Raw genomic sequence first — 11,651 nt, forward strand, 5'->3', positions numbered from 1 at the left:
CTGTAAGTCTATCTAATATCGATCGATCCGCCTCTTCATCTAGCTAGTTAAGTTGATGATGTGTGTGTCTCTGTATGTACGATATACGATACATGTATGTATGTATGTATGTATGTATGTATGCATGTCTCTGTTTCTCATGGTACATGCAACTCAGTTGTCTGCTCTAGTCGTGCTGTCTGTCTGTCTGTCTGAACGTCTGAACGTCTGAACGTCTGTCTATCTGTACGTTGGTCTGTTGCTGTCTGCTAGTCCATATCAACTCGTATAATCTAAACCACGTTGTCCGAGATATAATGTACGTACATTTACTCGATAGTCACTAAGACCTTTACTGAACGCATGATACCCTCCTAACACGCCATACCCTTCTATCAGTCGTTGATGGTACTCTACACATACACCGATCTGACATACATATGTTGTATAACGTGCGAATAAATGATCCCGTACATAGTCAGCAAATTGTAAATCTTAGTTTATGGGATGAGCCTATTTACCGTCACGGCGCTGTAATGGCACTCCGCTATCTCTCGTAGTGTAATACGAGTGATAACGGAGTGCCACTAGAGCGGTGATCATACATGCTTCAGCAAGAAACATACTATAAGTCGAAAAGAAGAACAAAATATTTCAAGTTATAGTTACTGGAGTTTTACACTACGGACAATTTGAGGTATTACTTGTAGCTAGGTCCTTAGACACACGCCATTTTTAAAAACGATTTTGTGTCACTATCTTACTTTAAAAAAAAAATAATACAGATGACAAAGTTGTTCATACAGACAGTTTTATTTTAAGGCAATCAAGACAGAACAGACACCGTATTGATACATTTCCCACGATTAGCTATATTTGCGTGCATTGATTAGTATTAAAGTGTTCACCATAGAACTAACAAAACCAGGTTAGATAAGCCATTTCATCAGCAGCGACACATTATTGCAACTTGAAGCGATTTGATCCGAAAAAACAACACAAATCGTCAAACTTGTACTATGAGTACTTCAAAAACAATCACACCTTTGTAAAGAAAAACAGACATTCTCAATAACTGGGAGAACTATTCTGTTCTCATTGCGCAGCCGCAAAAAAAGGCTGGTGGTTTTATACGATGAAAACAGACTGTGTTACAACAAGACTATAAACTTAAGACTAAGAAAACGTACTTTCAACCTGGCCTTCTTCATAATATTGTGCATGCTCGGAGACCTTACATCTGTATTTTTCAGGTTTAAATAGTAGAAGGCAAAGTTAAATTGGTTTTGAATATTTCTTTATCAGCTGTGTAAAACAATGTTCCGATCCTGTTGGTGGTAAATTGAAAATTTGACCTACGTTCATTTTGTTAATTGTTATAGATAACAATTTTGTTTGGCGACTTGCATTGTAAGTTCTATGTTCTCGACACGGTGCGGGTGAAGAGGACACAAAAAAACTTTGTGGAGTTCATAGTGCCGTCAACAAGAGGCAACGAATTTTATTAACACTGCAGCAGAAAATCACATGTACCAACTTTAAAGGGCTACAGTGTCGGACTACTTTCTCAAACTCAAGAAAGTTTTGCGACTTCTTGCTGGCGTCGAATTTCCCCTTCCAACCTGGCTTTAATGGCGAGCATTTATACTGCATACAATGACATATAAATATCAAATTATTACATATGTATAGATCTTTACTATAGCTAGCTACTGGTATTCAGATAGAAAATCATCGTCATATTCTATTTCGTGTTCTATTATATAGCCATTTACATTTCTGTACAAAAATGGTGGCTGACGGCCATTTTAAACCTTCCACCAAATACAACGAAAATCATAAACCCTGAAACAATACGTCGCCTGGCTCGACAAAAATCTCACTAACATGTAACATTGATACAGTTTTTTTGTCTGGCTAGACAAAATATCTCTTTGGCGTTGTAAAACTTCTCGTCTGGCTCGACAAAAATCTAATTAATATTTCCACATGTTATTGTTTCACAAGAAGAACTAAACTACAATTGTTACATTTTAGCCAATCAAAATATCAATGAACGCGCCAACCTTAGGTTTACCAAGGACATATAAATTTGGCGATGATCTCCTAAGATAATAGTAGCCCATGCAAAGAAAGTGTAACAATATTGGTAAAGATGTTTGTCATGCCAGACGATTGACGAAACGCTGTTAGATTTTTGTCTAGCCAGACGATAAAATGTAGCAATATTAATGAGAATTTTGTCGGGCCAGGCGACGTTTTGTTTCAGGGTTTTATGATTTTTATTGTCTCAAACATTTTTAAGATTTCGACATGTTTCAGCGCAGTAACACACGTGTCTAGCGTATTTTAATGCATGTTACTTGTAACCAACAAAAAGAAGTTCAAAATCAAAACCTGTCCCCACCCCCTTGCCCTTGGGAAAATAACAAGGAAAGCATTCAGTTTAAATACATCCTATAAAACAGGCACAGCTCACCAACGCTATTGGTTACAACACCACGTTTTACACATATCAACGTTTCTTTTCCACTACTCTCATACTGAACATTAACCCCACAATTTATAGAAAGGCTCATAATAAAACAGAAACTCGATGAAATGAAAGTGTCCAGTGAATTTCTAGCATCGAAGCACATGAAGCAGGTCGAAATGCATATGTATTGTACTTGTAAATTAACTGTCAGAAAAATATGGTGGTGAAAAAGGCGCTTGACGAACTGTTGTCGTCTGCTTCTTAATTCCTACATTTTTACCTTTTTATTTTACTTACTATCAAACATGTTTTGTTATCCCTAATAGGATTTTGGGGAGAATTGCCTTTACTGTGACTCGAGGTAAATATTCAAAATGTAATATTAATGAAATAAGGTCATGGGCTATAAAAGAAAGAACAATTGAAGATATTCTTAAGGAATAAAATAGACCCTTAAGATTTGAAACTACAGATCTACTTGATCCTGTTCTCTCTGCTGATTCCTCATAATCAGTCTATCATTATGTCGACCCGTAAGAGACCCACAATCTGTCGTAAAGGGTGAAACCATAACGCCGGCCCTACAGGCTGGCCAGTAGCCGCCTAACTTTATGCACGTTCCTTCATGTTTTACTACCGTTTCGATTTCGATGAAGCACTTCCTTTGAGAGTAGCTATCAGCTGACGATTCTTCATTGTCTCCACTTGTGTCTTCTGAGTCTGGCATCTGTTATGGATAGATAGAAAAATAATCGTCAAATCTTCTGTATAAACTTTGAAAAATAAGACAAATCAAAAGTATTAATCCACGAGGAGAAATTCGAAAGCTGCGAATTACAATGCTGAAAACAATACTAGACAGACTGTCACGATAGACGCCAAAGTGTGTATAAGACTTTACACGGTGTACCATCTGAAGTGAGTTCATTATTCAGTAGATCTGAATTTGAAATGAAAAAACAAATAAGAACTCAGGAGTTCCATGTAAAATTTTCAAACACAACAACTTGTCTTTTTCAATCATCTAAACCCGACTGAACAGATACTTGCGTTGACCAGTTTTATCCTTTGCATTTGTGCGTATATCCTGTTGTTAACCCCTCTACTGAGCTGCATCACTTGATTAGCCTGTTGGACTTTTATGTCTGCCCTGTACGACTATTATTCACATTTGCATTCTACATTACCCCCAAAAATTACACACATCTACTTTAGAAATGACCGCCAAATTCGTAGGCTGACATTTTCATTCATTCATTCATTCATTCATTCATTCATTCATTCATTCATTCATTCATTCATTCATTCATTCATTCATTTCATTTCATTGCCAATGTGAAAGTCAATATGTACATGTCAATATAATGACCACATAAAACAAAAAGGAGAAAGAAAATCGCAATTTGGAGTCAAAAAACCAGCTTTACATAATCCATGTAAACTACCAAAAATGGCATGCTGGGAAGTGAGTATAAGCAATGGCAAGATGATGAACTGAGAATTATTCACTTTTATAAAATTCTAATAATATTTCCGTTGATATTTTGTTCAAATATCAAATAACTGTGTCGTGCTTGTTGAAACTGTCTGCGCCTACGCAAAATAACAACTTATATCATGAACGGTATAGATTATCGAAATGTACAAAGGATAATCAGATGGCGCTATCAGTTGCGTCTGTTTCCTCTTTTACCCCAGGTTATGTTTTGTTAAGAGCGTGTGGATAAAAGTTGTACAACTTAATAAACGTGTAGGCTGGCAACATGCTGAAGAAAAAAAATCTGTAAAAATAGGGTCATTCGATGTGTAAATGTCAACAGAACATTTCTCTCGGGGGAACGGAATCATAGTTGAATGAAAATGGAATCCGCGCAAAGCATGATCGACTGAAAATGTATAATGAAAATATTGAATGTCTGGTGATTGCATTGATGTTTTGACGAATATATTGTGTTCATGAACAAACGTTATTTAGATAAGTCAGTGTTATATAAACTTGTGTACCATGCTTGCGTCAATTTGAACAAACAGATACACAGAACAGAAATAGCAAAGAATGCCTTTTAGATTGTATTTTATTATTCAAACTACTAAGTCACAGCGCCAACGGTATACGGTATTGATCAAATCGGCGCGCCGAGATCTGCAGAATTCAGACATTTGCTTTTCCCCATACATCACGATCATAAAGCATGCGTAAAAGACTCTAGTCTGACGTAGTGCCTACAACGAACGAAACTGTTACCATGGCAACTGGTGGCCCATTACTTTTGTACAAATGTTAGTGCGACAATTAATTGTACTCTTAGCTTCTTCCCGTCTCTGACCTTCGTATCTACCAGCGAGACATAAAACGTAATGTCAATACGCGACAAAACAATGATAAAAACTCCCATCTGTCTTCAGAGAGATGCACTCGATTTATTAGGATATCAAAGCAAAGCCGCCTCTTCTCCTTCTTATGAATTGCAAGACCGAGAGAGAAAGATGGTCGGTCGGCCCTCTTAAAGTTTTATCGTCGGTTTGATTATAAGTGAGAAATGGGATTTTAAATGGTGAGGACATCAGTGATGTAACGACCTGGTCCGAGATTTACAGGTGCCTAGAATTCAGTATGAATTTATCTGATTTCAGTTTACCTACTCTGTACTAACATACAGACGAAGCCTTTACGTACTTTAGTTCGGAGAAAATACAGCGCATGAAAAGTTAAGTCATGTTTTCTTCCTTTCTTTATCACTTGCCTCCTTTTAATAAACGTTTCTACCATAGTTAGTGCACTGTTTACGGTTCTACACACTGTTACCATTGGATGTAACACAACATTACATTTTAGGCTAGGAAAAATTAAAAAAAACTTTGTTCAACGGACCCGACCTAACTATATTTTTTGCATTTCAATTTTTGTTTTTAAATTTGGTGATGGGCAATACATCCTCATGCAGGCTTCGCATGTCAGTTAAATGCACACTCTATTTCAGGGATTCCTTTATATTTTCTGAATAATACATTGTCACCATATGCATTTGAGTCAATTCCAAATTAATAATATCTTACACAGTGGCTTACTTGGCTCTGATGATGCATACACGAGTGAATTGAGATTGAAATAAGCTCTTGCGTATCCAACGTAATGAGCAAAAATGTACGACCATGGAAAGGGGTCTGAGCAGAATCTAAATCCCCACACTACCAAGTTCAGTATTCATATATCATAACTATTAAGGGAGCCTTCAGTAATTACAAGGGGGGGGGGGTCCGAGAGAATGGGGTACTTTTTCACAAATCGGTCCTGGGCTGGTGGCATATTTTAGAAAATTGAAATTAGGGGAGGGTCACACTTTACTTTGATTTGTTTATTTTTTTAAATCTAACTTTGCATTATTTCGTGGGGATTTTGGCATGATCCCATCCGCTTCCACCTGTTCCAATCCTACCGCTATCACATCCCACCACTGTAAAGTAATATCACAACATATCAGTGAAATGCACTGAATTATAACTGTAAGTTGTGGTGTTAGGAGAGGAGCGGGTCTCGCAGTAGTAAAGGAGGAACAGCGTGGCAAGGTATTTGGGAAAATGTGGTGGAGTGTAGATGTTGACCCCCGGTCCTGTGCTTGTTATTTGTGCACTCATCTATTCTTTGGGAGTTCTGGCCTTCAGCTCAGCCATTTAGACCCAATTAAACACCTGCATTGATTTAATACGAACACAAACTCGATCACTGATCTAGCAGAATTCGAACCCATAACCTCCCGACTACTAATCTTGAGCTCTAACAACTACACCACATGGAGGAGGTGTTAACAATGTTTTTCATTGACATATTTGAAGTCATATTTTAGAGAAAGGAAATTAAGGGAGAGTCGCTTTTTAGCACAACGGACTAGGGGAGGGTGACATTTTATGCCACAGACTGGGGTTGATCTCCCCTTGTAATTACTGAAGGCTCCGTGAGGAAGCCTCCGGCAACGAATTCTTAGTTGATGATTACGATGAGCATGGTTTCATCATCTTCTCCTCATCGTCATTATCATTGTCATTATCATCCTCATCCGCGTTCAATGTGATGCTAATTGTAGCAATAGCAAATCACACAAGCAAAAGGTCAGACGTTGTTCTGCAAACAAAATATTGTATAACACTAAATGTCCGGATAAAATATTAAAAAGAAATAAATTACATTTTCTTTTCAGTGAAACAGATTACATAGATACGTGTTTGCTCACTTTAAAAAGAAGAAGAGTGAGTCAGGTCCATTTGCAGTTACGGATATTTATATTCACTCTACAGGATATAGCAACTAACTCTACTTCAAGTTTCTTCACATTCGAAATACTTTCTACGGATATTCCTATTCAAGTCTGTCATCTATTTTAATGTATTTACTTTTGCTGCATACATTTGTCCTCGGTGTATTTTTTTTAACACAACTCAACACTAAAGTAATTCAGTACGGCTATAGGCGTTATAAAATGTGTATGTATGTATGTATGTATGTATGTATGTATGTATGTATGTATGTATGTATGTATGTATGTATGTATGTATGTATGTATGCATGCATGCATGATGCATGTATGTATGTATGTATGTATGTATGTATGTATGTATGTATGTATGTATGTATGTATGTATGTATGTGTGTATGTGTGTATGTGTGTGTGTGTGTGTGTGTGTGTGTGACCGATTGCCTTGAGATTTGGTGGAGGCATTACTTTGAGTGTCTAGATGAAAAATTGTTCAAATGAAAGTGATCCCATCATGAAAAGGGTTTTCGAATTACGTCCAAAAGAGAGACTTTCTAGTCATACTTTTACAGTGAAAGTCTATGAGTTTATGTTTATATAATGTTACATAATGACTTGGCTAAAGTCCATGGGGTGTTCCATTATCCTATAGGGGTGTTTTCATGTTTGAAGTGTGTTTCTCTCACTGGTTGTGTACGTGTGTTTGACATTAGATTTCAGTTGTAATGCACGCATTGCCATTGGCAGTATTTTTTGATCACGTGTCGAATAATTTGTTTCCGAAACATGAGATTTATAATAGTTTTATCTTAAATGCAGTGATATTGTGTATAACAATAAGATCATCCCAGTCATCTTCTGCGTAATGCCAGTCAAAACAGACGCTAATCTAAAACCGATCGAATATTATTTGGTGGTTCTGACGCCCTTGAAGTTATCATTAAAAAATTTAGAACTCACCATGCGGTAACTATATTAGATGAAATTGGTACGAAAATGTTGATTTGATTTAGGTAAATGGGTACGTCATTGACGTCCAATAGAACAGAAACTATGCCATCGTTTACGGCATTAGTAACCAGGCTTTCATCACCTTAAATAGTGCTCACTGCTCTTGCACGATTTCAGACCACAAAACATAATGAGCTCAGATGACAGACAAGTTTTTTGTCTGTGCTCAGATCAAGCAAATTCTTGTACAATGAGGTCGTCTGCTGATGACGTAAATCATGTCGCAAGTAATCATAAAATGACACGTGATCGTTTGAAGGCCACACCAAATAAACATAATTCTTGAATGTCGCAAATGAAAACTGAAAAACAATAAAAAAATTACTGTAATATCTTGAAACTGGTTCTTTTTCTTCACTCTTTTGCGCATGCGGCTTATGTACGAACGCCGTGCTGAAGTTACTTGCACGTAATCGCGACATTAATTTTCCTTTTTCACTGACTACGTCGATATTTTTTCTCGTACTCGGTTTGAAGGGGCAATTTCCGTTTTCACTCGGAAGCGTGTGAGATAAGAACTGCTAATATAGGGCTTATATAGTTTATCGCGAACATTTCCCTTTTCACTGACTGTGCGTCGATATTTTTTTCTCGTACTCGGTTTGAAGGGGGGAATTTCCGTTTTCACTCGGAAGCGTGTGAGATGAGAAATGTTAATCTAGGGCTTATATAGCTTAATACGCAAACAAAATATGGTTGCGTAATAATTATTACAAATGAAAATGATCGATACGCTTGACACATTAGATCATCCCCCGGCGTTATTTGATGTAGGGTACGTAGATTCATCTGTTCGACACTCTGTAACGTGAGGTAGACATGGTTCATGTAGATGGGGAGAGGGGGGGGGGGGTTAGAAGAAAAACAACTATAAACTTACGAAATGGCGAGGTGGTGGATAGAGTTTTTTCTGTGGAGGAATAGGATGCTTCCGGGTTCCAAAACTCGATGGAGAATATGAACACGTCACCATGGTTACAGCATAGCAGACCAGGAAGGCAATTGACCAATTTGACATTTTCGTCCTAAGAGATGTTCTCCCTGATTTCCGAGAATATACTGTATACCTGTTGGTGAAATGTAAAAAAGTTCCTCTTAATACCAGTATTTGCGTCGCTTGGTGATTTTGCCGCACAGGGAAGAGGTTACCAACACATCATTTTCCCGACACCAATCCGGCGATGGTTCTTTCTCATCTCTATTCCTAGATCCTTCTCTGTATCTTTACTCCTTCCCTGATAAAAACGCGTTGACGCATAAAATATGTCTGGGATCACGTGATTGCCAGCTGAGGGCTGATTAATCATAAACGTTGTGTCGATTTCACAAGTAAAGGGTTAACTGTTTTTTAATTATTTATTTTTAATTAAGATAACAACGAGATAAAGTTGTAAAAACACATTTATTAATTAAACTCACATTTAATCAAGAAATGGGTGCGAATATTTGTACAACTAATGTATAAACTACTAATCCAACAGATTTCCATGCAATCTCATAGCCAAAGACAAAGCTTACGATTGTATTAAAACCCTATAGCACATTATTTGTGACGATACCATTTAATACAGAGTTACAGAGCTGCAAAACGCCTCGTTAGTTTTACTACACATCTTGTATTTTTAGTTTAAAGTTTTGACAAGTTTAATCGCTATCATGTGTAGGCTTACAAAAAGTTATGAGAAGAGAATCGGTGCATATAAAGAACTATGAATTTTTTTTTGCGTTTTTATCTTTTAATTTTTAGTCTTTACCAGTAGTTGCCATAACCAAAAAGTCCCATAGATGAAATACTACACATCCCACCATGTTGACGAGGTAAAGCGAAATGTGGGGAGAAAATTCCTTGCTTTTGGAAAATAAACTACTAGAAAATCGTATTGCATGCAAATCTAGTTCAGAATCTGTAAAAGTATTGCATACATACAAACAAACAAAGAAAAAAATTAACAAATCGAAAATAAACACGTGAAAAAAGGGACAATTCTTACCTTCGTATATAGGAAATAGTAGCGTCTGTATGCAAGAACCACACGTGTATTGGTGAGTCGTACTTTTGAGGTAGACAATGTCGTTGCTGCACTCTTGCTCCCTGCTATTTATACGTCATTCGCTAGATACTAATTAACGTCGTCCGTCCAACCAACCAACCAACCACAGATGTGGCGTCACATCCCTTCAAGTTTGAACAAGTTGAACAAACCATTCGCCAGGATAATTATACCCACAATTCACTAACCGAATTAGCATATGCCTGGTGTCGGAGTAATGGAAATTTAGTTTTGTCATTTTTTATCGGTTTACCACCTGAAACCAAAATTGATATTATTTGATAAATTGAAATATTATCAGCAAAGAACACCGCGCCATTCGTCTTCCAGTATCTCACAGACAATCTTTTAAGCTGCTTTTATCGTTCTGTTTTCATATTTATTTATTGGCATTTAACATGATTGCTAGATGCTCCGTTCACTTGACAGTCTACATTTATCAAAAGTGGGTTTTTCGGTCAATATAATTTTGCATCAAATTACGACCTAGGTAACAAAACAAACGACGCCTCGTTATTCCGTTTTCATTCTTTCCGGGGAAAAAATCGCAAATTTAGGCACGTGAGTGTTGTATTTCTCGGAGTGATAGCGCACTGTGAAAAGAAGCCGCCTACACTCTGAATGATCACGACACGGCATCAAATTATAGTGCAGATAGTTTCTACTCCTTATGTCGGAACGTTTTGATTGATCTTGTGAGAGACAAAATTGACACAGACTAGATTGACATTGTAACTGTGTGAATGCTAATTCCAACCCTTGACAACTACAGTGTTTCAAGTCACTTCTAACGTATACATACATCCGAGTAATGTGGTTATGGAGTTCTATTACCATTCCGGAGGTTGATAGGGCTTCCGAGTGCTGCCAGTGCATCTAGGATGTTTGTTTTTCAATTCTTGATTTATTCTCGCTCAGTTTTGAGAAGAAAGGCGGCGTTTAGGGTAATGTTACGTCTTATCGACAGTTAAAATGCTCTGATTAATCGTGTTGTTACATGTTACATACTGGCTGAAGATTTTACATTGATTTTTTTATTATTTTAAAATACCTTTTGCAATATTGTTTCAGGTATTTGTATTTTGTGGTGTCTCTTTGTTCTTCTCTGGGCTATGCGTCCGTATAAAGACTTAATAATAATAATAATAATAATAATAATGATTATTATTATAATATCATACTAGCATAAATCCCCATATGAAATCAGTCATCCCTGTTTCATAATATTCTTTAGTTATTCGAGAATCTGATACCATTATCTGTAATTTTTCTCTGAAAATCTTTCCTATTAAACTATGTTATTTCTAAATCTTAGTTACAGCATATATATTCAACTGCATAGGTGGAATCGTCTCAAACTGTCGTCATTACATGTACACGAGAATGTGCAGGTTGTCAAAGTATATAATAACAAAAAGTGTAATTCAACAATGAAAAGAGACATTACACTTTCAATAATAAAGTATAAATGATTAATGTTAATCTTACGATATGTTGACGACCGGGAAAAGTGTGATAATTTGCATTAGGGAGTCGCAGGCGATATTCTTAACCTTTTTGTACACAATAGAAAAGCTCGTGATTTACATAAATAAGCTTAGTCAGCATGTCTCTGACATTCAGACGAGGTTGAAGAGATGCGTTCCAGAACTGACAACCAAGGCCCAGGAACACACCACTTAAAAAATACAAGTCGATGTAATTAGTGTTCAGCAGCATTTATCAAAAGCCAGAAATATAAGCGAAGTAGTAGACAAGATTGGTCATACATGATACCTAGCTTAAAAGAGTCGTCAACATTGTCGTCAGAGATATATTCCTTGTGGAAGTGAGCAATAGCTGCGATTACAGAGGGAATTACGAGGTCACAGGAAGTAATGGAGA

General features: G+C 36.8%; 1 protein-coding gene across 1 annotated transcript; it reads right to left on the reverse strand.

Annotated features, from left to right (window-relative positions):
- Positions 1 to 773: 773 nt before the first annotated feature.
- On the reverse strand, positions 774 to 9,800 carry LOC144435312 (uncharacterized). Its single transcript, XM_078123906.1, has 3 exons — positions 9,708 to 9,800; positions 8,597 to 8,783; positions 774 to 3,182 (listed from the first exon to the last, which is right to left on the reverse strand). Exons 2-3 carry the CDS (start codon positions 8,732 to 8,734, stop codon positions 2,922 to 2,924), a joined length of 399 nt encoding a protein of 132 aa, XP_077980032.1. The 5' UTR covers positions 8,735 to 8,783; positions 9,708 to 9,800; the 3' UTR covers positions 774 to 2,921.
- Positions 9,801 to 11,651: the final 1,851 nt, after the last annotated feature.

Source organism: Glandiceps talaboti, chromosome 5, assembly GCF_964340395.1.
Source record: "Glandiceps talaboti chromosome 5, keGlaTala1.1, whole genome shotgun sequence".
NCBI classification, from domain to species: Eukaryota; Metazoa; Hemichordata; class Enteropneusta; family Spengelidae; genus Glandiceps; species Glandiceps talaboti.

Coding starts and splice junctions, on each gene's coding strand:
- LOC144435312 (XM_078123906.1), bottom strand. CDS start 8,734: ATGTCAAATTGGTCAATTGCCTTCCTGGTCTGCTATGCTGTAACCATG. Junction 3,183..8,596: donor ATCCACCACCTCGCCATTTC/GTAAGTTTATAG, acceptor TATCCATAACAG/ATGCCAGACTCAGAAGACAC.